Source organism: Rana temporaria, chromosome 7, assembly GCF_905171775.1.
Source record: "Rana temporaria chromosome 7, aRanTem1.1, whole genome shotgun sequence".
Classification (NCBI taxonomy): Eukaryota; Metazoa; Chordata; class Amphibia; order Anura; family Ranidae; genus Rana; species Rana temporaria.
In genome coordinates, this window is record NC_053495.1 from 5,259,522 (window position 1) to 5,285,116 (window position 25,595).

Below are 25,595 nucleotides of genomic sequence, written 5' to 3' on the forward strand. Positions count from 1 at the left end.
CGGAATCCTACAAACTCAACCAAATACACCCCAAATCCTACAAAACTGAATACACCTCAGATCCTACAGACCCAACCAAAGACACTCCGAACCCTACAAACTCAACTGAACCCTACAAACTCAACTGAACCCTACAAACTCAACTGAACCCTACAAACCCAACCGATTACACCCAAAATTCGATAAACCAAATGCACCCTAAATCCTCCAAACTTAACCGAATACACTACAAACCCTACAAACTCAAGCAAATACACTCTGAACCCTACAAACTCAACCAAATACAGCCCAAATCCTACAAACTCAAACAAATACACCCCAAATCCTGCAAAACTCAATACAACTCAGATCCTACAGACCCAACCAAAGACACTCCGAACCCTACAAACTCAACTGAACCCTACAAACTCAACTGAACCCTACAAACTCAACTGAACTCTACAAACCCAACCGATTACACCCAAAATTCGATAAACCAAATGCACCCTAAATCCTCCAAACTTAACCGAATACACTACGAACCCTACAAACTCATGCAAATACACTCTGAACCCTACAAACTCAACCAAATACAGCCCAAATCCTACAAACTCAAACAAATACACCCCAAATACTACAAACTGAATACACCTCAGATCCTACAGACCCAACCAAAGACACTCCGAACCCTACAAACTCAACTGAACCCTACAAACCCAACTGATTACCCCCAAAATTCTACAAACCGAATGCACCCTAAATCCTCCAAACTTAACCGAATACACTATGAACCCTACAAACATAACTGAACCCTACAAATTCAACCAAATACTCCCCAAATCCTACAAACTGAATACACCCCATATCCTACAAACCCAACCGAATACACTCCGAACCCAACAAACTCAACTGAACCCTACAAACCCAACTGATTACACCCAAAATTCTACAAACCGAATGCCCCCTAAATCCTCCAAACTTAACTGTATACACTACGAACCCTACAAACTCAACTGAATCCTCCAAACTCAACCAAATACACCCCAAATCCTACAAACTCAACCAAATACACTCCGAACCCTACAAACTCAACTGAACCCTACAAACTCAGCTGAATACACACCAAATCCTACAAACGAAAAATACCCCCAAATCCTACATACGTAACCGAATACAATCTGAACCCTAAAAACTCAACCTAATTCTACAAACTCAACTGAATACACCCGAAATCCTACAAACTTAACCAAATAAACACCGAACCCTACAAACTTAACTCAACCTTACAAACTCAACTGAATACATCCTGAATCCTCCAAGCGCAACTGAATACACCGTAAATCCTCTAGATGCAGTCTAATATACACCCCAAATCCTAGAAACTAACTCAACCAAATACATCCACAACCCTACAAGCTCAATTGAACCCTCCAAACCCAACTGAATACATCCCACAACCCTACAAACTCAACCGAATACAGCTCAAATCTTACAAGCTCAACTGAATCCTACAAACTCAACCAAATACACCCCAAATCCTACAAACTCAAATGAATACACTAAAGATCCTACAAACCCAACCCAAAAATCCCAAAACTCGACTTGAATGCACCCTAAATCCTACAAACTCGAAACATTCCCTGCGTTATAAAGGTATAGACGGGGGCCAGGAGAAACTGAAAACAAATACTATAGAATCAGAAAGAAATATTAGAAATAATCATGACGCCCCTGGAATGGCATTGCCCTTTGGCATCTGCCTAGTTTGCCTATACTGTATAAAAGCCGGTTGCAGTGCATGATGCCGTCTGCCATGTTGGCTATAAATGGCTGCACATGTCTTCCCAAACTTTGCTCGGTGAGCTTCTGTCTGCGCACTTAAAGAGGAAATGTCGTAATCGATTGAACGTCGCTGTTGGAAATGTGGGGTCGGTGTATCATGGGCAGTGGAAGGGCCGGGGGGGGGGGGGGGCAGCCAGAAACCTCAGAGTTATTTTGCAATGTGCAATGTGTCAGCTCTGGAACACTGCAGGGTTGGGTGGACGTAACGCCTTCCATTATGGGGAGATGTGACTTCATCAACGGTGACTAATTACTAATCATTTCTCATTAAGCAAATCTCCGGGCTGTGATTGGAGGGCTCCGGTCAGCCGACCAGTTCAAAGCCGCTTATGAACTCCATAAGTACCTGTGTCTATTCATCATAAATGATGACATCTCGAAGTCTCCTCCAGTTTTCTCGTATTCTGTGTCGTTCGGTTCGTCTCGTGGGAGCCACAAAATTGGGGCAATCAACTTTTTATTTTATTTTATATATTTTTAGGAGGGTGCAGCACTGAAATTGTTCAGTCACTTTAACAATCTACCACTATGATTAGGATGATTTATCCCGTCTAACTTTATCCTCTCCACACTTTTGTTCAAATTGTTGCTATAATGTTTCTTTTTGTTGCCATTTGTATAATATCAGGATGCATCGACCACTGAAACATCTGCACTGTGCTGCCTGCTGTGTTTTCCTATTTTATAAATAAAGAATGCAAAAATAAACACATAAATAAAAAAGTTTTTACATTAAAAGGAAAAACTGTAGCAATTTGTATAAATGTTTATTTGCATTTAAAGCAGAAAAAAAAGTGACAAAGTGAAGATGAAAGATTATGGAGGTCTGCGCGTCCTTTTTTGGGGCTCATTTCCATTTTGGACACTGGGCTCCATTCAGAGAACCAGACCGCATGAGGTGTGTAGCTGTCAGGACACATTTTGCCTAAATGTCGCATGCGATCTTGATTTGAAATGCTCAGTAAATACCGCATGAAAAGTCCTTAAACTCAATTTACAGAAGGAAATTAATAAATGCATGCGGTAAATAAGTAGTGGTCCCAGCATGGGGTAGTTAGGGAACTGGTAGATGCCGGAAAAACTGTAGCAATTTGTATAAATGATGATTTGCATTTAAAGCATATAAAAAAAAAAAGTAAAGATGAAAGAGTGACAAAGTGAAGATAAAAGAGTATGGAGGTCTGAGCGTCCCGCACATGCTGTTTACTGGTTGGTAAGGACACCGGCGGCCGCCTGCTCCTTAACAACCATGTTATTTACAGTACTGATTGTTGAGGACGCCATCGGCCACCCACTCCTTAGCAACCATGCCGTTACTGGTTGTTAAGGACGCCAGCGGCCACCCACTTCTCAACAACCATGTTGTTTACTGTTTGTTAAGGACGCTGGCGTCCGCCCGCTCTTCAACAACCATGTTGTTTTCTGATTCTTAAGCACGCCATTGGCCGCCCGCTCCTTAACCATGTTGTTTACTGGTTGTTAAGGACACCGGCAGCTGCCCACTCCTTAACAACCATGTTGTTTACTGGCTGCTAAGGATGCCAGCGGCCGCCAGGCTATTCAACAACCATGCTGTTAACTGACTCTAAAGGATGCCATCAGCTGCCCACTCCTTAACAACCATGTTGTTTACTGGTTGTTAAGGAGTGGGCGGCTGATGGCGTCCTTAAGAATCAGTAAACAACATGGTTGTTAAGGAGTGGGCGGCTGATGGCGTCCTTAACAACCATGTTGTTTACTGGTTGTTAAGGACACTGTCGGCCGCCGCTCTTCAACAACCATGTTTACTGATTCTTAAGGACACCATCGGTCGCTCGCTCTTCAACAACCATGTCGTTTACTGATTCTTAAGGAATGGGCGGCTGATGGCGTCCTTAACAACCATGTTGTTTAATGGTTGTTAAGGACACCGGCAGCCGGCCACTCCTTAACAACCATGTTGTTTGATGGTTAAGGACGCCAGTGGCCGCCCACTCCTCAACAACCATGTTGTTTACTGATTCTTAAGGACACCATCGGCCGCTCGCTCTTCAACAACCATGTTGTTTACTGATTCTTAAGGATGCCATCAGCCGCCCACTCCTTAACAACCATGTTGTTTAATGGTTGTTAAGGACACCGGCAGCCGGCCACTCCTTAACAACCATGTTGTTTGCTGGTTAAGGACGCCAGTGGTCACCCAATTCTCAACAACCATAAGGATGCCAGTGGCCGCCCACTCCTCAACAACCATGTTGTTTACTGATTCTTAAGGACGCCGTCGGCCGCCTGCTCCTTAACAACCCATGTTGTTTACTGTTTGTTAAGCATGCTGGCAGATGCCCGCTCCTTAACAACCAGCTATTTACACTGTATGTTAAGGACACTGGCTGCCACCGGCGGTAAATTACTGCAGGCTTTCACTACTAAAATACTGCATGACTTCATAAAACAGCGCATGCGCTATTTTAGTCACATAAATTTTTTTAGCGATTGTCAAAAAATCATTAGAAAACGCTGTGTGGTACCTTACTGTATACTCGGATGTGGTAAGATTGTGAATGGAGCCCAATTTCCTGCATGTAAAACTAGCACGATTCACCAAAAATTTGGTACGATTGTTCCCAATGGGGCACGTCAGACATTGGTCGGCAGTTATGTATTGGTACATCTGAAGCTCACCACACACATTACAATCTGATTGTACAGCTTGGATCCATCAAAGGGGCTGGATTTACTAAAGGCAGATAGACTGTGCGTTTTGCAAGTGCAGTTGCTTCAGAGCTTAGTAAACGAGAGAAGGCTCTGCTTACTTCCATTATCCAATTACGTGCAAGCAAAATTCATTTTTCTTTTTTGTCCTTGTGTGTGATTGGGTATTCTTTGCAAAGTGAAGCTTCATCTCATCTACTAAGCTCTGGGGCAACTGCACAGTCTATTTGCCATGTATGAAGTGCAAGAGCCTTCCTGATCTGATACGAATTGATTGGGTATTGATTAGAGGTGCACCGAAATGGAAATTTCAGAACCAAAACGAAACCGAAATAAAAAAAATTACTTTTCTTTTTTTTTTTTATAATTGTATGTTAAAACACCACCCCCACCCCCTGCCACCATCACCTCCTGCCAGGTCTTGCCGCCATCACCTCCTGCTCTTGCCACCACCTCCTGCACCCACCGCCCCCACCTCCTGCCACAATCGGCTCTTGCCACCATCACCTCCTGCTATCATTACCTCACCCACCTCCTGCCACGGTGCCACCATCACCTCATGCCCCCACCACCTCCTGCCACCACCAGCTTCTTTATTACCTTAAAGCTGGGCTGTGCTGGACATGGCTGGGCTCTGTGCTGTGCTGGGCTCTGTGCTGGGCTCTGTGCTGTGCTCTGTGCTGTGCTCTGTGCTGGGCTCTGTGCTGTGCTGGGCTTTGTGCAGTGCTGGGCTCTGCTGGACTGGACTGTCACTGCTCCGTCCTCTGCCTATGGCGAGTGCACTGCACAAGCCAACGAGTGTCACTGCCAAAGTGTCCCTCCTGAGTCCTCCTGACTCGATCGGCTATTCAAAAATGGCACCGGGTGGCGCCATTACGTATCTGCTTATGCGCCGCCCGGCCGAGCGGATACAAACTTTCCCGAGCCCGAAGCCAGCCGGGCTCGGAGAAGCTTGTATCCGCTCGGCCGGGCGGCGCATAAGCAGATAGGTAATGGCACCACCCGGCGCAATTTTTGAATAGCCGATCGAGTAAGGAGGACTCAGGAGGCAATGACGCTTGTTGGCTCGTGCAGAGGACGGAGCCGTGACAGCCCAGCGACCTTTTTTTTTACGGCCACCCGATGCCCATATCGGCAATTTTAAAGCTGTTTCGGGCATGTCGCCAAAACAGCTGTTTTCGGCCGATATGTATCGGCACCGATATATCGGTGCATCCCTAGTATTAATATAGCTTAGGTTGGTCCTCATATTACTTTGTTTTAGTGATGTTGATTGTACAGTCGGATTGTAGCATGTATGGATAACAGAAGGGTTTCTATTCATTGTATGATGCTGCACAAAAAAAAAAAAAGCAGAAGTCCCTCCAACAGACAAAAAAGAGAACAAAGTCATTCTAAAACGCAAAAAAAAAAAAAAAGAGAACTTCCACACAAAAGAAAATGCAAATGCAAAGATGGGTGTATTCTTATCAATGTGTCTTCTGTACACAGGAGGGTTTACTTATCCCAAACGTATAGATCCTGATAAAGAAACATCTGGTTTGGAAAATGTGCAACTTTAATAAAGTTGAAAGACCACTATAGGAAAATCTTTTATTCTGGTACTTGTGTGGGGTTCACACCTCCTCACTTTTCAATCCGGGCCAAGCTGGCCGGCACAAATGACTATTATATAATGTTACCCAGGGGGACTTCCAATGGTCACCCTTTATCCATATGGTGTATTTTATTATTCCAGGTATTTATATAGTGCCAACAGTATACACATCATTTTACATACTGTACAGTAACATTTACTATTGCGCATGCGCGATCACACTGGTCCCTGCTGTCTTCTGGGACCTGTATGTCTCCCAGAAGACAGCTGGGGGGGGGACTAGGCGCCGGACGTGGCATAGGTCCCGCAGTCACCGCGGTGATCTATGCCCGGAAGTGGGTGAAAATACCTGTATTACACAGTTATTACAGAGTTATCTGCCCCCCCCCATTGTAAGCTCCTTGAACCCCCCCCCCATTCACACTACGAAAGCGCGTTGGTGTGCAACCTATTCATCTCAATGGGCTGCCCTGTGTGCAACAAACACCTCAAAGAAGCTCAAATATTCACATGAAAAATGTTGTGTCTTGTTTGCCCCGTTTGCGGTGCCGTTAACAACGATCGGAACCACAAACGCGACACCCGTTATGTGAAATTGTGTGATTTTGGGCGCAGAAATACACAAATGTGAACCCAGGCTGAGGGCAGGAACTGATGCGAATGTGCAATATATGTGAAATTGGCAGCGCTATACAAATAGCTTCAATAAATGTAATATTTTATCCGGAGTTCCGCTTTAACTTGGCCAATAAAATGACTCACTTAGGGACGTATTTATAATGCAGTGAATGTAACTTCCAGTAAACATTCGGTGGTGGTGAACAAATCGCTGTCATTAAAAAACACATGGACCTGGAAGATCCACCTGGAAGAATGGGTGACCCCCGGTACTGGGATGGTGCAGGAATAGCCCCGGCTCCTGTATGCAGAGCTCTAATGAGGGGTACAAGGAGCCAACACACACACACACAGATCTATATATAGACGGCGGGACCCGGGCGTGTTCTCCGTTTCCTTCCGAAGGGTTTTCCGGAGTCTGCGCTTCCCAGGACTTCATTTATTCCAACTCAGCCAAACTTTGTGCCGGGCTGGAAAGAATGAGGGGCTTTCCGGCTAAAAAAGAGCCAACGCAGCTTCCCACCCCCCCATCCCCCTCCCCTTCCCCTGCCTTGCTCTACACAGACTGATGCAATACTCAGCAAGAGGGGGAAGGATGGAAGAGGAGGAGGGGGGGGGGATGTGACCAGAAAACCTTCCAGGCAGATCCTGCATACATACAGGCTGCTACTCAGAGTTCTTTATTAGCAAATTTAATTGCATTTAAAAAAAAATAATTCCACTTGCAGAAATAAATTGACGAAGGTCTTGGGGCTCATTCACATTTGCGCGGTGCAGCGCTGCTCACAGATCTGCTGTTTTTTTTTTGTTTTTTTGGCGCGGTGTAGCCCGTCCTCAGACAACCATTCAGGGGCAATGCCTGTAGTCCTGAGTCTATGCAGCAAAGGCCTCGTCAGCAACATTTATGCGAGAATACATTCCTGACATGTCACGGTTTACAGCAACAGGATCGTTGTGCGGAAAAGCTTCAACTTTTATCATTAAAAAAAAATGTCCTTGAGCTCCAGTCGGTGACTTTGCCTAGGCTGAGATGATGTCATCGGTCTGCTGCAGGCAGGAGGAAGCATTTCCCCAGCAAAGGCCTCGTCAGCAACATCTCTGCGAGAATACATTCCCGACATGTCACGATTTACAGCAACAGGATCGTTGTGCAGAAAAGCTTCAACTTTTATCATTAAAAAGCCGTCCTTGAGCTTCAGTCGGTGACTTTGCCTAGGCTGAGATGATGTCATCGGTCTGCTGCAGGCGGGAGGAAGCATTTCCCCAGCAAAGGCCTCGTCAGCAACATCTCTGCGAGAATACATTCCCGACATGTCACGATTTACAGCAACAGGATCGTTGTGCAGAAAAGCTTCAACTTTTATCATTAAAAAAAATGTCCTTGAGCTCCAGTCGGTGACTTTGCCTAGGCTGTGGTGATGTCATCGGTCTGCTGCCGGCAGAAGGAAGCATTTCCCCAGTCTCTCCTTCCCCAGTGACCAAACTGTGCATTGTAACTTTGTAGAAGGAGGAGGAAATATTTCCTCAGTCTCCCCTCCCCCACAGTGATCAGACTGTAAATTGTAACTTTGTAGAAGCAGGAGGAGGCATTTCCTCAGTCTCCCCCCCCCCCCCAGTGATCAGACGGTACATTGTAACTTTGTAGAAGCAAGAGGAAGCATTTCCTCAGTCCCCCCCTAGTGATCAAGAGGTACATTGTAACTTTGTTGAAGGAGGAGGAGGCATTTCCTTAGTCCCCCCCCTAGTGATCAAGAGGTACATTGTAACTTTGTTGAAGGAGGAGGAGGCATTTCCTTAGTCTCCCCCCCCCCCTAGTGATCAGACGGTACATTGTAACTTTGTAGAAGGAGGAGGAGGCATTTCCTTAGTCTCCCCCCCTAGTGATCAAGAGGTACATTGTAACTTTGTAGAAGGAGGAGACATTTCCTTAGTCTCTCCCCCCCCCCCCTAGTGATCAGATGGCACATTGTAACTTTGTAGAAGGAGGAGGAGGCATTTCCTCAGTCTCCCCTCCCCCCAAAAAACTTGCGACAAAACACACGTCGCCAAAGGCACCCGGCCCTGTGCCAACGTTTTGTACGTGAGCTTCTTTGGCGCTTTTGTCGCACATCGGGGATCCCATTCAAGTGAATGGACTGTCATATGCGTGACGCAGAGAAATGCATGACTAAAAAAAAAAGTGTGTGTGAGTGAGCGTCCCCCCTACACCTAATGTGAATGGGGCGTTAACAGCAACCCTGCATGTGCGTGCGTTTTTTGGTGCGAGAACGCGTGCGAATTATACGTAGTCCCGCACCCGCCTAGCTATGACTAAGCACTAGTTTCTCGTTGCTAAACGCGTCAGGGGTCAGGTTTTATTTTATTTTGCTGTGACTTGTAGTGCTCTCCTTCTTTTAATTAAGGCTACAGTTTGTTCGGCCGTCCGAGACAATTTCTGTTCCCGCCTAGATGTGGTGAACCGCGGCTAAATATGTATCGTAGAAACTCAAAGCCGACATTTCAGGATTCTCTTCTCTATTTTTTTTTTGCTTTACATCAATCAACCTAAACCTACGCAGAGAAGCCTATAAAAAGAAGTGGGCACGCCGACTCCTGCGTCGGTGCGGGGCGCGGCCCCCCCGGGGTGGTTTAGAAGGAATGAGGAGTGTAGAATCTTCACCTTTTAGAAGGAATGAGGAGTGTAGAATCTTCACCTTTTCACTGCGACGGAATGTTTAGAGGAAAAACGCGTTTCGTACGATTTCCAGCCGGTAGAACCGGTTCATGTCATGGATGACCGAGCGAGTATTCGAAAGTACACAATTCTCAGAAGTTTATTTTTAAACTGCAAAATAAAAATAAAAAAAATGAATATAATGGGGTAGATTCAAAGAGCAATTGCGTCTGCGTAACCATAGTTACGCAGCGCAATTGCTTACCTGCGCCGGCGTTACGAATGCTCCTGATTCAGGAACCTCGTTACGCCGACTGCAGCCTAAGATATGCGCGGCATAAGGCTCCTTATGCCGTCATATCTTAGGCTGCATTCTTACGCAGGCCGCTAGGTGGCGTTCCCGTTGTGGTCAGCGTATAGTATGCAAATTGCATACTATCGCTGATTAACAAACCCTACGCGAGCCCTGCGTACGCAGTTTACGTCGGTTTTTGCGTAAGGCTGCCCCTGCTATTAGCAGGGGCAGCCAATGCTACGTATACCCGTCGTTCCCGCGTCGCGAAATTTGAAATTTACGTTGTTTGCGTAAGTGAATCGTGAATGGCGCTGGACGCCATTCACGTTCACTTTGAAGCAAATGATGTCCTTGCCACATCATTTACCGCAATGCATGTCGGGAAAGTTTCCCCGACGGAGCATGCGCACTACGCTCGGCGCGGAAACGCGCCTAACTTAAATGATCCACGCCCCCTACGGGATCATTTAAAAATTGCTCGCGCTTACGCCGGGCATTTTGCCGGAGCGCCCACGCAATTTACGGAGCTACTGCTCCGTGAATCGAGTGTAAGCGCAGATAATTTGCGGGGGCGCAGGGCAAAAACGGTGCCCTGCGCCTACGTAAAAACTGCGCAAATCTTACTGAATCTACCCCAATAAGATGGGGCCAAGATGACTGTAGAGGAACTACATCCCCCAGCGTGTCATGGCAGCCAATGGGGATCTGTACATAACTGATGTGCGATCGGAATGTGCGAACCGAATTCCAAACGCACGGAACGTTCCTCCAAAAAAAAATGGGGCGCCGGATTTATTTTCTAGGCGGGGAGATTTTTTGGCTGGTGTGATAAAGGTGAACTCCGACCCCCAATCTGATCATTCCTCTCTTATTCCTTTCCAGGATGAGAAGCCGGAGAAACAAATCCCGGCACCGGAGCTGAGCCAGAAGGAGACGGAGCAGAAGATCAAAGAATATAACTCTAAGATGAAGAGCAATCTCTTCATGAGTATGGTAAGTAATGATTCTCTTCTGAATAGATCTCACATATACCGTAGTGGTGTACAGAGATCACTGAGCCAGTCACATCCGTCTCTGTACCACAGGAGCTTACACTCTAATGTCCCTTCCCCCCACAGTCACATCAATCTCTGTACAGAGGAGCTTACACTCTAATGTCCCCTCCCCCCACATCACATCAGTCTCTGTACAGAGGAGCTTACACTCTAATGTCCCTTCCCCCCACAGTCACATCAATCTCTGTACAGAGGAGCTTACACTCTAATGTCCCCTCCCCCCCACATCACATCAGTCTCTGTACAGAGGAGCTTACACTCTAATGTCCCCTCCTCCCACAGTCACATCAGTCTCTGTACAGAGGAGCTTACACTCTAATGTCCCCTCCCCCCACAGTCACATCAGTCTCTATACAGAGGAGCTTACACTCTAATGTCCCCTCCCCCCACATCACATCAGTCTCTGTACAGAGGAGCTTACACTCTAATGTCCCCTCCCCCACAGTCACATCACATCAGTCTCTGTACAGAGGAGCTTACACTCTAATGTCCCCTCCCCCCCACAGTCACATCAGTCTCTGTACAGAGGAGCTTACACTCTAATATCCCCTCCCCCCCACACAGTCACATCAGTCTCTGTACAGAGGAGCTTACACTCTAATGTCCCCTCCCCCCCACATCACATCAGTCTCTGTACAGAGGAGCTTACACTCTAATGTCCCCCCTCCTCCCACAGTCACATCAGTCTCTGTACAGAGGAGCTTACACTCTAATGTCCCCTCCCCCCCCACATCACATCAGTCTCTGTACAGAGGAGCTTACACTCTAATGTCCCTCCCCCCACAGTCACATTAGTCCCTGTACCAAAGGAGCTTACACTCTAATGCCCCCTCCTCCCACAGTCACATCAGTCTCTGTACAGAGGAGCTTACACTCTAATGCCCCCCCCCCCACATCACATCAGTCTCTGTACAGAGGAGCTTACACTCTAATGTCCCCCCCCCACAGTCACATCAGTCTCTGTACAGAGGAGCTTACACTCTAATGTCCCCTCCCCCCCCACATCACATCAGTCTCTGTACAGAGGAGCTTACACTCTAATGCCCCTCCCCCCACTGTCACATCAGTCTCTGTACAGAGGAGCTTACACTCTAATGTCCCCTCCCCCCCACAGTCACATCAGTCTCTGTACAGAGGAGCTTACACTCTAATGTCCCCTCCCCCACAGTCACACACTATTATTATTATACATTTCTATAGCTCTGACATATACCGCGGTGCTGTACAGAGAACACCAAGCCCAGGACGGGTTTGTGCCGTGTAATCGGTATTTGCCGCACAATACGGCGCCTCGGCACGCACTTTGGTATCTACTATATGGAGATAATATTACAGAAACGTATGTGACAGGTGACACCACAAACAGGGTGACAATGACGGATGACACCAGCTGCTTGAAGAATCAAGCGGAACAAAACAAAGAGCAACATCTGCGCCGAGAGCGTCCCGACATTTGCACTCGGCGTCCAAACACAGGCAGACGTCGCATGGCGACCGCTTATACAGAGCAATACACACCACTGACTGGACAAGAGACCCGTGGCTGCATAATGGGGGCACCAGGGGGAGCCACAGGAAAAGTCCGCAGCAGAACATACATCGGCACTGAATCCAGGACCCCAGTGCTGCGAGCTCTTCTGGTACAGAGACTGATGTGACTGTGGGGGGAGGGGACATTAAAGTGTAAGCTCCTCTGGTACAGAGACTGATGTGACTGAGGGGGGGAGGGGGGGGACATTAGAGTGTAAGCTCCTCTGTACAGAGACTGATGTGACTGTGGGGGGAGGGGACATTAAAGTGTAAGCTCCTCTGTACAGAGACTGATGTGACTGTGGGGGGAGGGGACATTAAAGTGTAAGCTCCTCTGTACAGAGACTGATGTGACTGAGGGGGGGAGGGGGGGACATTAGAGTGTAAGCTCCTCTGTACAGAGACTGATGTGACTGTGGGGGGAGGGGACATTAAAGTGTAAGCTCCTCTGGTACAGAGACTGATGTGACTGAGGGGGGGGGGGGGACATTAGAGTGTAAGCTCCTCTGTATAGAGACTGATGTGACTGTGGGGGAGGGGACATTAGAGTGTAAGCTCCTCTGTACAGAGACTGATGTGACTGTGGGGGGGGGGACATTAGAGTGTAAGCTCCTCTGTACAGAGACTGATGTGACTGTGGGGGAGGGGACATTAGAGTGTAAGCTCTTCTAGTACAGGGACTGATGTGACTGTGGGGGGAGGGGACAATTCAAATGAGGATGAGGGGGGCGTGTTTTATGTAAATGGATGGTGACCCGACGTGATTGACGTTTTTTACGAACGGCGCATGCGCCGTCCGTGTACATATCCCAGTGTGCATTGCTCCAAAGTAAGCCGCAAGGACGTATTGGTTTCGACGTGAACGTAAATGGCGTCCAGCGCCATTCACGGACGACTTACGCAAACGACGTAAAATTTTGAAATTGCGACGCGGGAACGACGGCCACACTTAACATTGAGTAAGCCACCTAGTTTATCTTTACGCCGCGTATCTCTTACGGAAACAACGTAAAATCACTACGACGGGCAAGCGTACGTTCGTGAATCCGCATAACTAGTCATTTGCATATTCAAAGCCGACCGCAATGGAAGCGCCACCTAGTGGTCAGCGTAGATATTGCACCCTGAGATACAACGGCGCTGGCCGTCGTATCTTAGGCATGTTTAAGTGTATCTCAGTTTGAGAATACACTTAAACATACGACGGGCTTAGATTCGGACTTACGTCGGCGTATCTGCTGATACGCCGGCGTAATTCTATGTGAATCTGGCCCCATATGCGTGTAAAGGCCGGCGTCCCAATACTTTTGGTAATATAGTGTACATTAATATTCTTCTTCTACATATTTTACTGACTTCCCTCCTCTATCTTCCCCTCTCAGAACAAAGATGGCTCCTACACCGGCTTCATCAAGGTTCAGCTGAAACTGGTCCGCCCGGTGTCCGTCCCCCCCGCCAAGAAGCCGACCGGCGCCCGGGAACGGAGGGGGTCGGCCAACTCCCAGCAGGTGAAACGCAGGACCTCCTTCTACCTCCCCAAAGACGCCTCGAAGCACCTCCACCTCAGCTCCCGCACCCCGGCCAGCGAGGTCATCCAGGCGCTCCTGCGCAAGTTCACCGTTCTCGACAACCCGCGGAAGTTTGCGCTGTTCCAGCGGACGGAGCAGGAGGGGCAAGGTGAGCCAGAGTCAACTTTCACTAGGCTCGGTCTACCAACCATGGCGGGGGGGGCATCATGTGACTTCCAGGTCTGCCCCTTGTACTAACTGCCATTCTTGCGCAGCTGGAAGATGAAGGGAATCACACAATGCAATGTGACTCGAAATGGCCATTTGCCCTATAACATTCGCTATTGTCTTCCTGCTTCTCCTTCTGGCCTATCCCGGCTCAGGAAGCGGGTCCTGAGACGCAGGGGAAGCCGAGGGGGAGGGAGGAGATGCAGGGAAGCCGAGGAGGAGGAGGAGATGCAGGGGAAGCCGAGGAGGAGGAGGGAGGAGATGCAGGGAAGACGAGGAGGGAGGAGATGCAGGGAAGCCGAGGAGGAGGGAGGAGGAAGGAGATGCGGGGAAGCCGAGGAGGAGGGAGGAGGGAGGAGATGCGGGGAAGCCGAGGAGAAGGAAGGATATGCAGGGGAAGCTGAGGAGGAGGAGGGAGGAGATGCGGGGAAGCCGAGGAGGAGGGAGGAGATGCGGGGAAGCCGAGGAGGAGGAGGGAGGAGATGCAGGGAAGCTGAGGAGAAGGGAGGATATGCAGGGAAGCCGAGAAGGAGATGCGGGGAAGCCGATGAGGAGGAGGGAGGATACGCGGGGAAGCTGAGGAGGAGGAAGGAGGAGAATGCGGGGAAGCCGAGGAGGAGGAGGGATATGCAGGGGAAGCCGAAGGAGGAGGGAGGAGGAAGGAGATGCGGGGAAGCCGAGAAGGAGGGAGGAGATGCGGGAAAGCCGAGGAGGAGGAGGGAGGATATGCGGGGAAGCCGAGGAGGAGGGAGGAGATGCGGGGAAGCCGAGGAGGAGGAGGGAGGAGATGCGGGGAAGCCAAGGAGGAGGAGTGAGGAGATGCGGGGAAGCCAAGGAGGAGGAGGGAGGAGATGCGGGGAAGCCGAGGAGGAGGTGGAGGGAGTAGATGCGGGGAAGCTGAGGAGGAGGGAGGAGATGCGGGGAAGCCAAGGAGGAGGGAGGAGATGCGGGGAAGCCGAGGAGGAGGAGGGAGGAGATGCGGGGAAGCCGAGGAGGAGGAGGAGGGAGTAGATGCGGGGAAGTGGAGGGGGAGGAGGGAGTAGATGCGGGGAAGTGGAGGGGGAGGAGAGAGTAGATGCAGGGAAGTGGAGGAGGAGGAGAGAGTAGATGCAGGGAAGTGGAGGAGGAGGAGAGAGTAGATGCGGGGAAGTGGAGGAGGAGAGAGTAGATGCAGGGAAGCCGAGGAGGAGGGAGGAGATGCGGGGAAGCCGAGGAGGAGGAGGGAGTAGATGCGGGGAAGCCGAGGAGGAGGGAGGAGATGCGGGGAAGCCGAGGAGGAGGGAGGAGATGCGGGGAAGCCGAGGAGGAGGAGGGAGTAGATGCGGGGAAGTGGAGGGGGAGGAGAGAGTAGATGCAGGGAAGTGGAGGAGGAGGAGAGAGTAGATGCGGGGAAGTGGAGGAGGAGAGAGTAGATGCGGGGAAGCCGAGGAGGAGGGAGGAGATGCGGGGAAGCCGAGGAGGAGGGAGGAGATGCGGGGAAGCCGAGGAGGAGGAGGAGATGCAGGGGAAGCTGAGGAGGAGGAGGAGGAGGAGGAAGGAGATGCGGGGAAGCCGAGGAGGAGGAGGAGGAGGAAGGAGATGCGGGGAAGCCGAGGAGGAGGGAGGAGATGTGGGGAAGCCGAGGAGGAGGGAGGATATGCAGGGGAAGCCGAGGAGGAGGGAGGATATGCAGGGGAAGCCGAGGGGGAGAGAGGAGGAAGGAGATGCGGGGAAGCCAAGGAGGAGGAGGGAGGAGGGAGGAGATGCATGGGGAAACGGGGAGGAGGTGGGAGGAGACTCAGGGGAAGCTGAAGAGTAGGAGGAGGGAGGAGGAAGCCCGCGACCTATATGGGGTAAGTATGGGAACTGATTGACCGATCATCTGATCGGTGGGGGGTCGGGGGGCATTGCACGGATAGCCGCCCGCCCCCAAAAAATATACCACCAGCCGCCAATGTAAGATTTCTCCTGTATTCCTGTTGTGGTGACAACTATCATCTTGGATTTCCCATCACTTCCTGTCCTTGTGACACCAGGACCCGTAGGGGGGCTGAACCTGCCCGGTGGTGACAAAAACGTCAAAAAGCAAAGAAAAAAAAAAGACTCCAGACACATTTAGACACAAATGTATTCATGTTCATTCGCACTTCACGGATGATCCGTACACAGAAGAGAAGAACTTCTCTGTGATGTCATCATCTATAGAAGAACCAGCCGGATGTCTGTCACTTAAATAGAAAGACGTTCCGCGCCGCGCACAGCGGGGGGTGGGGAGGTGGGTGGCGGATTCCAATCTCTTTGATTTTTTTGAGAAAAGAAATACAATGTAACTATTTATAACTCCTTTTATTTGTGTTTATTTTAGTCGTTCCTTTCAGTGCGTCTTAATAGCATCATGGGCCCCTGGGCAAAGTAATGCTCTGGGGCCCCACCAGCTTGCCCCCAATTTACACACTTACGTTCAAGAAATAAAGTATAAATAGTTGATAGACTTAAACATTCATATTCATTAGAACTTTCAATAAAATCGATTTTACAAAAGGAAAATATTCCATAAATCAAAGACTAGTCAACACAAAAGGCACAGTACAGGGGGGGGGGGGTCAGGAGGGCACAGTACAGGAGAGTCAGGAGGGCACAACACTGGGATCAGGAGGGCACAGTACAGGGGGGTCAGGAGGGCACAGTACAGGAGAGTCAGGAGGGCACAACACTGGGATCAGGAGGGCACAGTACAGGGGATGTCAGGAGAGCACAACACTGGGATCAGGAGGGCACACTACAGGGGGGGGGGGGTCAGGAGGGCACAACACTGGGATCAGAAGGGCAAAGTACAGGGGGGGGGTCAGGAGGGCACAGTACAGGTGATGTCAGGAGGGCACAACACTGGGATCAGGAGGGCACACTACAGGGGGGTCAGGAGGGCACAACACTGGGATCAGGAGGGCACAGTACAGGGGGGTCAGGAGGGCACAGTACAGGGGATGTCAGGAGGGCACAACACTGGGATCAGGAGAGCACACTACAGGGGGGGTCAGAAGGGCACAACACTGGGATCAGGTGGGCACAGTACAGGGGGGGTCAGGAGGGCACAACACTGGGTTTAGGAGGGCACAGTACAGGGGGGGTCAGGAGGGAACAACCCTGGGATCAGGAGGGCACAGTACAGGGGGGGGGGGGTCAGGAGGGCACAACACTGGGATCAGGAAGGCACAGTACAGGTGGGGGGGGGTCAGGAGGGCACAACCCTGGGATCATGAGGGCACAGTACAGGGGGGGTCAGGAGGGCACAACACTGGGATCGGGAGGGCACAACACTGGGATCAGGAGGGCACAGTATAGGTTCTGGGACGTTTCCCGGGACACGACCATATCGGGACAGTTTAGTAAAAAGCGTGACTGTCCCAGAAAATCCGTGACAGTTGGCAAGTATGATGTAATGCAAGATTATTGTGGGGGCCCCCCATGTACCTGGGGCCCCTGGGCAGTGCCCAGGAGTGCCCTTGGATTAAGATGGTCCTGCCAACAGCTAAAGGAAGGAGCTCGCATGGCAGGATGACAACTCTGCTGCTGAGAGATGAGACTGTGCAGAGGATCCTGGAAGAGGAGAAATCTAAACACTCTCCATAGAAGTTTATATAATAAAAGGTCACTTCTTTCCAGAGCGTTCTCTGTCTGCACCGGGGGGGGGGGGGGGGGGGGGGGGATCGCTGAGGAATACATTAGATTTCACGCCTACTAAAAGAGGAATTGTTTAGAGGAAACCACAAAGGGGTCTCCTTATAAAAAAAAGAATTTGCATAGCCATCTCTCCAGTACATTTTGTTTCATGCAAATGAGCAAAAAAAAAAAGTTCTTTAGGATATTTTCTCTTTTTCCTGTTATAGGCAGTAGTAAAATATCACCACTAGATGGAGCTGAGGAGCATAAGACATACATATGTCTCTGTGACAAGAGATACAATGTAATCATGTACCAACTAGAGAAGTGCATGATGGGAAAATGTTTTAATTTTAATTTTATTAAAGCGGAGCTCCGCCCAAAAGGGGAAGTTACACTTGTTTTTACCCTTCCCCCTCCATTGGGGGGGGGGGAGCAAGTACTTGGTTTTGACAGGTACCCCCACTCCTAGTTCCAACTCAAATCGCTGCAGTGAAATGAGATCAAAGTTTCCATTCCCCCCCCCCCCTAAGACCTTAAAATGTAAAATATATATATATATGTAAAAAAAGTTAATAATGAAATAAAAAATAAAAAAATGTTTGTCTCCCCGCAGTCTCCCAGAAGAAATTATCGGATGACGAGGAGCCGCTGAAGCTGCGTCTGCTGGCCGGACCGTGCGACAAATCTCTGAGCTTTGTGCTGAAGGAGAACGAGACCGGAGAAGTCAATGTGAGTTCCTTCTCTGCGCTTTGCCGTGATGTCACCGCCATCCGTTCCCTCTGGGTAGTCTCACTTCTCGTTCTGCAGCTCTGCAGGCCGAGCAAAAGGGGAACAACAAAGGGAAGCAACCAAAATATCACTTCTCAGAATACTGACGTCTGACCGGCGGCTGCTGGTTACTGGTCAGTAGGGTGACCATGTGTCCCGGATTTTGCAGGTCTGTCCCGGGCACCTATATTCCAGGACAATACAGTGTCCCGGAATGAAACTGACACAGCCACTCCCCAAGCCAAACTAATGCCCCCAAAAAAGGCCGCCATATCACCGCTTTACCTACTGACAGTACTTGTCCTGGCCGGGAATGCCTAAAGGAGCACAGTCCCCGCCCCCTGCCTGTGATTGGAGAAATCATCAATCCCGCCTCTTGTGTCCAATCACTGTGCTGTTATTCGTTACAGCACAAGCTAATTTTTGGGAAGGGGGGGGGGGGTGTCCCTGAATGGTAGTTTGTAAATGTGGTCACCCTACTGGTCAGTGATCACCGCTTCCTGTCTCCTGAAATATTTAACTCCTCCCTCTAGAGCTCCCCTTTCTCCTCCCTCCAGCGTTCCCCTTCTCCTCCTCCCTCCAGAGCTCCTCTTCTCTTCCCTCCAGCCTTCCCCTTCTCCTCCCTCCAGAGCTCCCCTTCTCCTTCCTCCAGATCTCCCCTTCTCCTCCTCCAGAGCTCCCCTTCTCCTGCCTCCAGAGCTTCCCTTCTCCTCCCTCCAGAGCTTCCCTTTTCCTCCCTCCAGAGCTCCCCTTCTCCTCCCTCCAGCCTTCCCCTTCTCCTACCTCCAGCCTTCCATTCCTCCTCCCTCCAGAGCTCCCCTTCTCCTCCCTCCAGAGCTCCCCTTCTCCTCCCTCCAGAGCTCCCCTTCTCCTCCCTCCAGCCTTCCCCCTTCTCCTCCTCCTCCTCCCTCCAGAGCTCCCCTTCTCCTCCCTCCAGCCTTCCCCCTTCTCCTCCTCCTCCTCCCTCCAGAGCTTCCCTTCTCCTCCCTCCAGAGCTTCCCTTTTCCTCCCTCCAGAGCTCCCCTTCTCCTCCCTCCAGCCTTCCCCTTCTCCTACCTCCAGCCTTCCATTCCTCCTCCCTCCAGAGCTCCCCTTCTCCTCCCTCCAGAGCTCCCCTTCTCCTCCCTCCAGAGCTCCCCTTCTCCTCCCTCCAGCCTTCCCCCTTCTCCTCCTCCTCCTCCCTCCAGTGCTCCCCTTCTCCTCCCTCTAGAGCTCCCTTTCTCCTCCCTCCAGAGCTCCCCTTCTCCTCCTCCCTCCAGAGCTCCCCTTCTCCTCCCTCCAGAGCTCCCCTTCTCCTCCTCCCTCCAGAGCTCCCCTTCTCCTCCCTCTAGAGCTCCCCTTCTCCTCCCTCCAGAGCTCCCCTTCTCCTCCTCCCTCCAGAGCTCCCCTTCTCCTCCTCCCTCCAGAGCTCCCCTTCTCCTCCTCCCTCCAGAGCTCCCCTTCTCCTCCTCCCTCCAGAGCTCCCCTTCTCCTCCCTCCAGAGCTCCCCTTCTCCTCCCTCTAGAGCTCCCCTTCTCCTCCCTCCAGAGCTCCCCTTCTCCTCCCTCCAGAGCTCCCCTTCTCCTCCCTCTAGAGCTCCCCTTCTCCTCCCTCCAGAGCTCCCCTTCTCCTCCCTCTAGAGCTCCCCTTCTCCTCCCTCCAGAGCTCCCCTTCTCCTCCCTCCAGCCTTCCCCCTTCTCCTCCTCCCTCCAGAGCTCCCCTTCTCCTTCTCCCTCCAGAGCTCCCCTTCTCCTCCCTCCAGAGCTCCCCTTCTCCTCCTCCCTCCAGAGCTCCCCTTCTCCTCCTCCCTCCAGAGCTCCCCTTCTCCTCCCTCCAGAGCTCCCCTTCTCCTCCCTCTAGAGCTCCCCTTCTCCTCCCTCCAGAGCTCCCCTTCTCCTCCCTCTAGAGCTCCCCTTCTCCTCCCTCCAGAGCTCCCCTTCTCCTCCCTCTAGAGCTCCCCTTCTCCTCCCTCCAGAGCTCCCCTTCTCCTCCCTCCAGCCTTCCCCCTTCTCCTCCTCCCTCCAGAGCTCCCCTTCTCCTTCTCCCTCCAGAGCTCCCCTTCTCCTCCTCCCTCCAGAGCTCCCCTTCTCCTCCTCCCTCCAGAGCTCCCCTTCTCCTGCCTCCAGAGCTTCCCTTCTCCTCCCTCCAGAGCTTCCCTTCTCCCTCCAGAGCTCCCCTTCTCCTCCCTCCAGCCTTCCCCTTCTCCTCCCTCTGGCCTCCCCTTTTACTCCTCCAGGCCTCCCCTTCTCCTCCCTCCCTGCCTCCCCTTCTCCTCCTTCTTGGCCTCCCCTTCACCACCCTCCAGGCCTACCCTTCTCCTCCCTCTGGCCTCCCCTTCTCCTCCCTCCAAGCCTCCCCTTCTCCTCCCTCCAGCCTTCCTCTTCTCCTCCCTCCAGCCTTCCTCTTCTTCTCCTCCTCCCTCCAGAGCTCCCCTTCTCCTTCCTCCAGAGCTCCCCTTCTCCTCCCTCCAGGCCTCCCCTTCTCCTCCCTCAGGCCTCCCCTTCACCTCCCTCCAGGCCTCCCCTTCTCCTCCCTCTTGCCTCCCCTTCACCTCCCTCCAGAGCTCCCCTTCACCCGGGGCCCTGGGGGATCTCCGGGCCCCTGGGGACAATAAAAAAAAAGAAAATTGGCCCTTTAATAAAAAATAAAATAAAAAAATATTAAAAAAATATATTTTTTTTAAATAAAAAATAAATAAAAAAAGGGGGGGTTGCCATTTTGGCCCCTGGGGACCTCCGGACCCCTAAAAAAAAGGGGGTTGCCATCCGGGCCCCTGGGGACCTCCGGGCCCCTTACAGGTGTACTGCCTGTAACCCCCTGATGGCGGCCCTGAGTGTAGCAATATGGTTACATTTAATGAAGGGACAACATTTAGCAACTTATTGCTACACTTAGAGGCGCCTCTCTTCTCTTTTATACCCTGTAAAAAAAATGCTTTGATATACAAGTGCTTTGGATTACAAGCATGTTTCTGGAACGAATTATACTCGCAAACCAAGGTTTTACTGGAGATTAAAGTACCACATTTTGTCCACTAGATGGCGCTGAGGAGCATAAGAGATCCATTTGTCTTTGTAGCGAATAGTCACATTCATTTGCTACTTCCCTCTAGCGTTCTCTTAAATTGTTACATTGTATCTCTTGCTACAAAAATGTATTTCATGTGTTCTTCAGCTCCATCTACTGGTCATAATGTGGTATTTTCCTACTGCCCATAATAAAATTACATCTATTCAGAAGCAGGGCTGTCTTAATGAGAGGGCACACCTAGGGCCCCAGATGCATGGGGGGCCCCTGCACTATCCCCAAAGCAGCTGGACCTTGAGCCCACAGTGCCCCAAAATTGGGGGCCCCATGATGGTACTGAGAGTGATAGATACACAGGGGAGGCAGTCTGCCTCCTACCTACTTGATGTCTGTTTACCTGCACTGTCATTGTAGGGGCCCCAGAGCATTACTTTTCCCAGGGGCCCGTGATGCTATTAAGACGGCCCTGTTCAGAAGAGAAAACCGCTTCTTTAACCGACCTTTTGTCTCTTGCAGTGGGACGCTTTCAGCATGCCGGAGCTGCAGAACTTCCTGCGCATCCTGCAGCGGGAGGAGGAGGAGCACATGCGCCAGATCGTCCAGCGCTACACCCGCTGCCGCCAACAGATGCAGGAGGCCCTGACCGAGCGCCCCCCCGGCTGACGAACCCGAGCACCCGCCCAGGGAAAAAAATATAAAAGGAGCGTGTGAAGACTGCGAGACTGAATCCCGAAGACGCAAAAACGCGGTGTGACTGAGTCTGAATGTGGGGGAAGGTGCGCGTGCCCCGGCCCAACGGGCATCCGATCGCCCCCCCCTGGGGGGGCGTATGTGAGTGAGCGGAAGAGAGCGAGAGTGTCTGCATGGGACACACGAGAAGATGTCACAGTGAGAGCAGCCAGAGAGTGACACTACACTGACTTATATGTTCCACGGCTGCAGAGTTCAGGTACAACTCAGGACTGCTCCATTTCTGAGGGGAAATGCGACGGCCTGGATGTACGGGAGCGGGAGCTGGTCCAACTCTGGTCTGCTGGCACCAGATGCGGGAACAAGGCGGACATGTAGAGGGGGGGGCGATGTAATGTCACCCCCAGGTCCTGCACCGCTGGGGTTCACGTGGGGACACAGCTGCCTGTCAGCACTTTATATGTTGTCTTTGTCTTTTATATGGTCGTTATGTTGCACTTGATATGTGATGTTTGTAAGAATAAAGATGAACTGCTCAGGCCTGACAGTGAAATATTTCTCTATGGGGGGGAGGGGTCCAAATTCTACCAAAATCCATCCAACGCATTTCTGGTTTCGTTTTGCATGAAGTGTTTTATTACTGCCCATAGGGCATACCGGGCATATGCCCAGTGGGCCGTGGCGCGCCGCGGGCCGCATGTCAAGTCTCCCCCCAGTGTAACATGCAGAGGGTCCAGAACTGTTAGGGGGGTGTCTGTGTAACAAACTGTGGGGGGCTGTGTAATGTAAAGGGGCCCAGAGGTGCGGGGGCTGTGTAATGCAAAGGGGCCCAGAGGTGCAGGGTGCTGTGTAATGTAAAGGGGTCCAGAGGTGCTAGGTGCTGTGTAATGTAAAGGGGCCCAGAGGTGCGGGGTGCTGTGTAATGTAAAGGGGTCCAGTGATGCAGGGTGCTGTGTAATGTAAAGGGGCCCAGAGGTGCGGGGTGCTGTGTAATGTAAAGGGGCCCAGAGGTGCAGGGTGCTGTGTAATGTAAAGGGGCCCAGAGGTGCAGGGTGCTGTGTAATGTAAAGGGGCCCAGAGGTGCAGGGTGCTGTGTAATGTAAAGGGGCCCAGAGGTGCAGGGTGCTGTGTAATGTAAAGGGGCCCAGAGGTGCGGGGTGCTGTGTAATGTAAAGGGGCCCAGAGGTGCAGGGTGCTGTGTAATGTAAAGGGATCCAGAGGTGCAGGGTGCTGTGTAATGTAAATGGATCCAGAGGTAAGACATGTAATGCAGACACCGGCGCTGTAAGAATCCTGTCTACAGCCCTGGCCGGAAGCGATGCAAAGACGTGGTGAAGCTCCGCCCTACACGTTTCGTCTCTCTGACGTCACCTGGAGTGTTGGAGTGACGAAACGCGTAGGGCGGAGCTTCACCACGTCTTTGCATCATTTTTCCCCCCCAATTCAGGAAGTGAGAATTATCCTAGAAAGAGGATCTCCATCTAAAGATTTCCCCCTCTGTTCATGTTCTGGCGACACCTGTGAAATCTTGGGTATCCCATCACTTCCTGTCCAGGAGACACAAAACGGGAAGTGAGATGAAATCTCTCCAAAGTGAGAATTATCCCAGAACGAGTGTCTTCATCTGAAGATTTCCCCTCTGTTCCTGTTCTGGCGACACCTGTAAAATATTGGACACCCCATCACTTCCTGTCCCAGAGACACAACAGGAAGTGAGATGAAATCCCTCCGAAGTGAGAATCATCTCAGAACTAGTGTCTCCATTGGAGGATTTCCCCTCTGTCCCTGTTTTGGTGACAACTGTAAAAATATTGGGTTTCTTGGTGATACATCTTTTTTTAATGGGGGGGGGGGGGGGGGGGGCAAACAATACACCCACAGACCATTCCCCCCCCCCCCCCGGTCGGTCGGGTGATATCAACGGGGGATGGGCTGTTGGTGCATAAACCCCCCCCCCCCAAAAAAAAATATACCACCAGCCGCCACTGCTTTTTTCTGTGATGATGTCATATGACCATGCACGGCCAATGTGGTGAAATTTGGCAGCGATCGGTTGGTCAGTCGGGTCACCCGCACCTCTCTGCATCTTCCGCGGTGCGTCTCCTCCCTCCTCCTCCTAGGTGGCCAATAGGAACGCTTCTCCTCTCGGCCAATTGGGTGATGCTTCCTGATTGGGCCAGGAGGAGAATCAAGAAGATAATAGTGAACATTAATTCGCTATTGTCACACAACTGGGTGGGCTCGGGGGCACAGTGCTCTGCGCCCCGAGCCCACCCTTTTTTTAAGCCAATCAGAGCCTCGAGCTGTAATCATGTGCTTCAAAAAAGAAAAGTCCCCCATTGGAATCCATGCGTCCGGTGCCCCACATGTAGATTAGGGGCCGGACGCATAGATAGGGAGGCGGCACCCCTGCGCCCTGCATTACGGGGCCGCACACTGGTGAAAAGTTCTATACGTTGATGCTCTTTGGGCTCATGACCTATGAGGATCTTCCCGTGATGACAGAACAAGAACCTGCCAATAACCCTGGACTGGGCTCCATGGAGGATGGGCTGAGCGAAGGGGGGGGGGGAAGCTGGATGACCAATCACAGCGTGCATTCCGCCGCCAACGGACGCACATCAAAGCTGAAAGAGAAGAAGAGGAGAGCAGTGACAATCCAGCTGTCACCTCCAATCATTCAGGGATCATAGAGACCCCATACAAGACCCTAGGGGCCCCGATTATGCTGCTGAGAACCTACAAAAGAAAAAGAAAGGAGTCAAAGGAAATGTATTGACAGTCACACACACCATCGGGGGGGGGGGGGGATCAAATGTTATAAGGCTACTTTCTCTCCGGGTGGAATGTGTGAATCAGGATGGAACCGCAGTACCACATTATGGTCACTAGATGGCGCTGATGATCATATGTAATAAATACTGATTTACTATGGACTTCAACTCCATCTAGTGGCCATAATGTGGTATTTTCCACACATTCAACCTGGAGAGAAAAAAAGCCTAATAACACCTGATTTTGCCCCCCCCCCCCCAGGAAAAATATAAATGCAGTTTCCCCAGTGAAGAATCGGGGCCCCTGAAGACCTTTGCTCATGTCACTGTACAATATGGAGGATTGGGGCCCCCTGGAGATCCTTGTTTATAGATTGGGGCCCCCAAAGATCCTTGCTCATGTCAGTGTATAATATGGCAGATTGGGGCCCCTGGAGATCCTTGCTCATGTGAGGATAGAATATGGTGGCGCCAATCCCCCAGGGATCCTTGCTCAGGTCAGTGTACAATATGGCAGGTTGGGGCCCCTAAAGATCCTTGCTCATGTCAGTGAAAAATATGGTGGCCCCCTGAGGATCCTTGTTCATGTCAGTGAGATCCTCGCTCAGGTCAGTGTATAATATGGTGGATTGGAGCCCCCGGAGATCCTTGTTTATAGATTGGGGCCCCCGGAGATCCTCGCTCAGGTCAGTGTACAATATGGAGGATTGGGGCCCCCG

The 25,595-nt window shown here is 51.0% G+C and overlaps 1 protein-coding gene across 2 annotated transcripts in view; it reads left to right on the top strand.

Annotated features, from left to right (window-relative positions):
• The window catches only part of RASSF1 (Ras association domain family member 1), a 59,556-nt gene extending 36,907 nt beyond the window's left edge, over positions 1–22,649 (top strand). For both annotated transcript variants that reach the window (XM_040358752.1, XM_040358751.1), the window contains 4 exons: positions 10,558–10,668; positions 13,643–13,937; positions 18,252–18,367; positions 21,929–22,649. In XM_040358752.1, coding sequence (XP_040214686.1) covers positions 10,558–10,668; positions 13,643–13,937; positions 18,252–18,367; positions 21,929–22,075 — 669 coding nt within the window. In that variant the 3' untranslated portion in view covers positions 22,076–22,649. The remainder of the gene's footprint in view (positions 1–10,557; positions 10,669–13,642; positions 13,938–18,251; positions 18,368–21,928) is intronic.
• The last annotated feature ends 2,946 nt before the right edge of the window (positions 22,650–25,595 follow it).